This window comes from Fomitiporia mediterranea, assembly GCF_000271605.1.
Source record: "Fomitiporia mediterranea MF3/22 unplaced genomic scaffold FOMMEscaffold_1040, whole genome shotgun sequence".
NCBI classification, from domain to species: domain Eukaryota; kingdom Fungi; phylum Basidiomycota; class Agaricomycetes; order Hymenochaetales; family Hymenochaetaceae; genus Fomitiporia; species Fomitiporia mediterranea.
The window spans coordinates 1-2,387 of record NW_006761425.1 but is presented as its reverse complement, the minus strand read 5'-3'; the positions used below and the strand labels follow the sequence as shown (position 1 = coordinate 2,387).

The 2,387-nt window shown below is 42.6% G+C and overlaps 1 protein-coding gene across 1 annotated transcript; it reads right to left on the bottom strand.

Moving 5' to 3' along the window:
- Window positions 1-38: 38 nt before the first annotated feature.
- FOMMEDRAFT_163856 (uncharacterized protein) lies at window positions 39-1,563 on the bottom strand (the record flags this gene model as incomplete). Its single annotated transcript, XM_007272336.1, has 5 exons — window positions 39-425; window positions 489-991; window positions 1,042-1,104; window positions 1,157-1,331; window positions 1,393-1,563. Coding segments are annotated over 5 exons (1,299 nt in total), but the record flags the coding sequence as incomplete, so codon positions are not given.
- Between the last annotated feature and the right edge of the window lie 824 nt (window positions 1,564-2,387).

Genomic DNA, 2,387 nt, shown 5'->3' with positions numbered 1-2,387 from the left:
TTTGCTCGGTAAAGAGCGTATGGCCTCTCCTGTCGCACTTCTTCATTATCCTGTTCATTCACAAGTTCTCCCGTGTGCGATAGCTTGCCGAGGTAAGTCAAAGACGGGATATTTTGACGTTCGTCGGTAGGCAAGGGGCTAGGAAACCAGTGTGCGTTAGACAGTGTGCGCGGAGTCGTCCGAACGCTATGCTTGAGATTCTCGTAATACTCGCGGAGTTCGGAGGACGCTAGAGACACGGCCATGAAAATGCGACCCAGACGCAAAACCTTTTCAGCCTGCCAAGCATCAAGGTACAATTCCTCAGACAATAATTTGTCGACGTAAATTCCATCAGTGAAGACAGCAGTCGATACCTCTAAACGAGTACCCATGATACCAATAAGGACGACTGGGCAGTTCGATCGTTCTACGTATTTTTTGTACTGTAGTATTTGCACAATGAAAGATGAGCTAAGAAAGATATGAACGTGCATATTGAAACGAACCTTGTCCTGTGCTAAAATTTTGCTGTCTGAGATTGTTGCCTGAAGTGTTGCGTTGCCTCTGAGGCCATCCTCGTTCTTGATTTCCATAACAATACGGACCGGATCGCCCCAAATAGCATCTGGCTGTGCTGTGCCAGATTCGGTCTTTAATTTTGGCGACATATCGGCACCAACCAACACATTGAGGAACCCTGTCAAAGCAAGTTCTCGGTCGTTTTCACTATTGTGTACGTCACAAGATGTGAGAATGAACTGGTGGCAAGTGAAGAGCATATTAGGGGGCGGCTCCAACTCTGCTTGTTCATCAAGATGCTGCAGGCGGTGTTTAAGCCTGGCGAGGGCATGGTTGAAGAGTGCTGTTGGTGGTCCATAATTGGAAGCCGGACGATGAGCATGCACGCCGCGGTTCTCATCAGTGCTTTGTTTTATTCCAGCCTCATCGCGGATACCCTCAGACGGAGATGGAAGACGGCGGATTTTGCTAACCGGAAGCGCTCGGCGTTCTGGTGAACAGCTTCATTAATTAAGCACACTTGATGAATGGAAAATGTACCTTCGGTCATCTTGAAAGCACGGCTATCTGCGAGGTCGGGTACCTTGTCGAGGCTTTCCAAAACTTGCGAGAAGTCAGTTGAATACAGTAGATGTGTTGAGATCGAAATACGCACTGGAATTGGTCACAGCAATGACATCTACCTTCTTGCCCTCCCTAGGTGCGGGACCATCTGCAAAATATTCTGAGAAGGGATACACAGAGTTCATCATGCTATCTGCATTTTCGCGAAGCCACTTCAAAGCGGATTGATAGAGTGCATCGCGTGGCTCCATGTCCAGCTCACCAGGCTGAATAAACAACGTTAATTACCAGCACGACGGCGGAGAAGGGGAGATGGCTCATAATGACCTTATAAAGAAATAGCTCCTCGTTCTCCAGGAAACGCTTGTAATTCTGATTGTTACGAATTGCATCTTCCAGGTCCTGCACCAACGCATTCTCGAGTACGGGAAAGGATTTAGGTTGTGACTTGACACTGTACGGTAAAAAAACCACGAAGTGGTGCTGCTCGGAAGACATGCTGGAAGACATAGTAGAAGGGATACAACGTGTGTGGTGGTCCGGAGTTGAGTTTAAAGTCTCGCGCGTCTCGAAACCACAACCGATCACGTGGTCATACTGTCGTGGCGCCCCATGTGGTCAATTTAAGACTATTTCACCCATTTCTATTCACCACAACCCTTATACAATACAAAAAGTTATAATTATAAATTACAACATCTTGTCTACAGTATGCTGGTTTTATTTTTGTAAAAAAGTAAAAATTAAATATTTTATTGATTTTATAAAATGACAAGTCAAAAAGTGTGGTTTGACGCGTCTGACCTACATGTGGACACCCCGTGGGAAAGGAATTTGCCCACTGTATCTAAGTACATATTCTCAGTACACAAACTCAATTTTGACTCTATCTAGAATAATTTGAATTGGAAACAGAAATAATTACATTCTATCTGTTTTTTTAAGTTTATTGACTAATGAAATTACAGGAACAGGCTTAATATAATGATTGGAAACTATTTAATTATATTCTACTATCTCTCTCTTACACTCTCCTCTATCTCTCACTCTCACTCACTCTATACTTCTAGTGTATACTAGTTCCAGTATAGAGTATATTACTTCCTCTTCTGAGAGTTGAGCTACTGTGTTTGTTTGGAAACCTCTCCTCTTATAAAGTAATACATATTCTACTATTTTATATAAATACTAATTAATTTCTTCCTCCTTTATTTCAAGCTTATATTCTTTCTCCTTTAGTTATCAAAGCTATACTACTCTAATACACTTGATGCTGTTTATTCTGAAGGACTTCCACATTTAAAAAAATTAATAACATTATT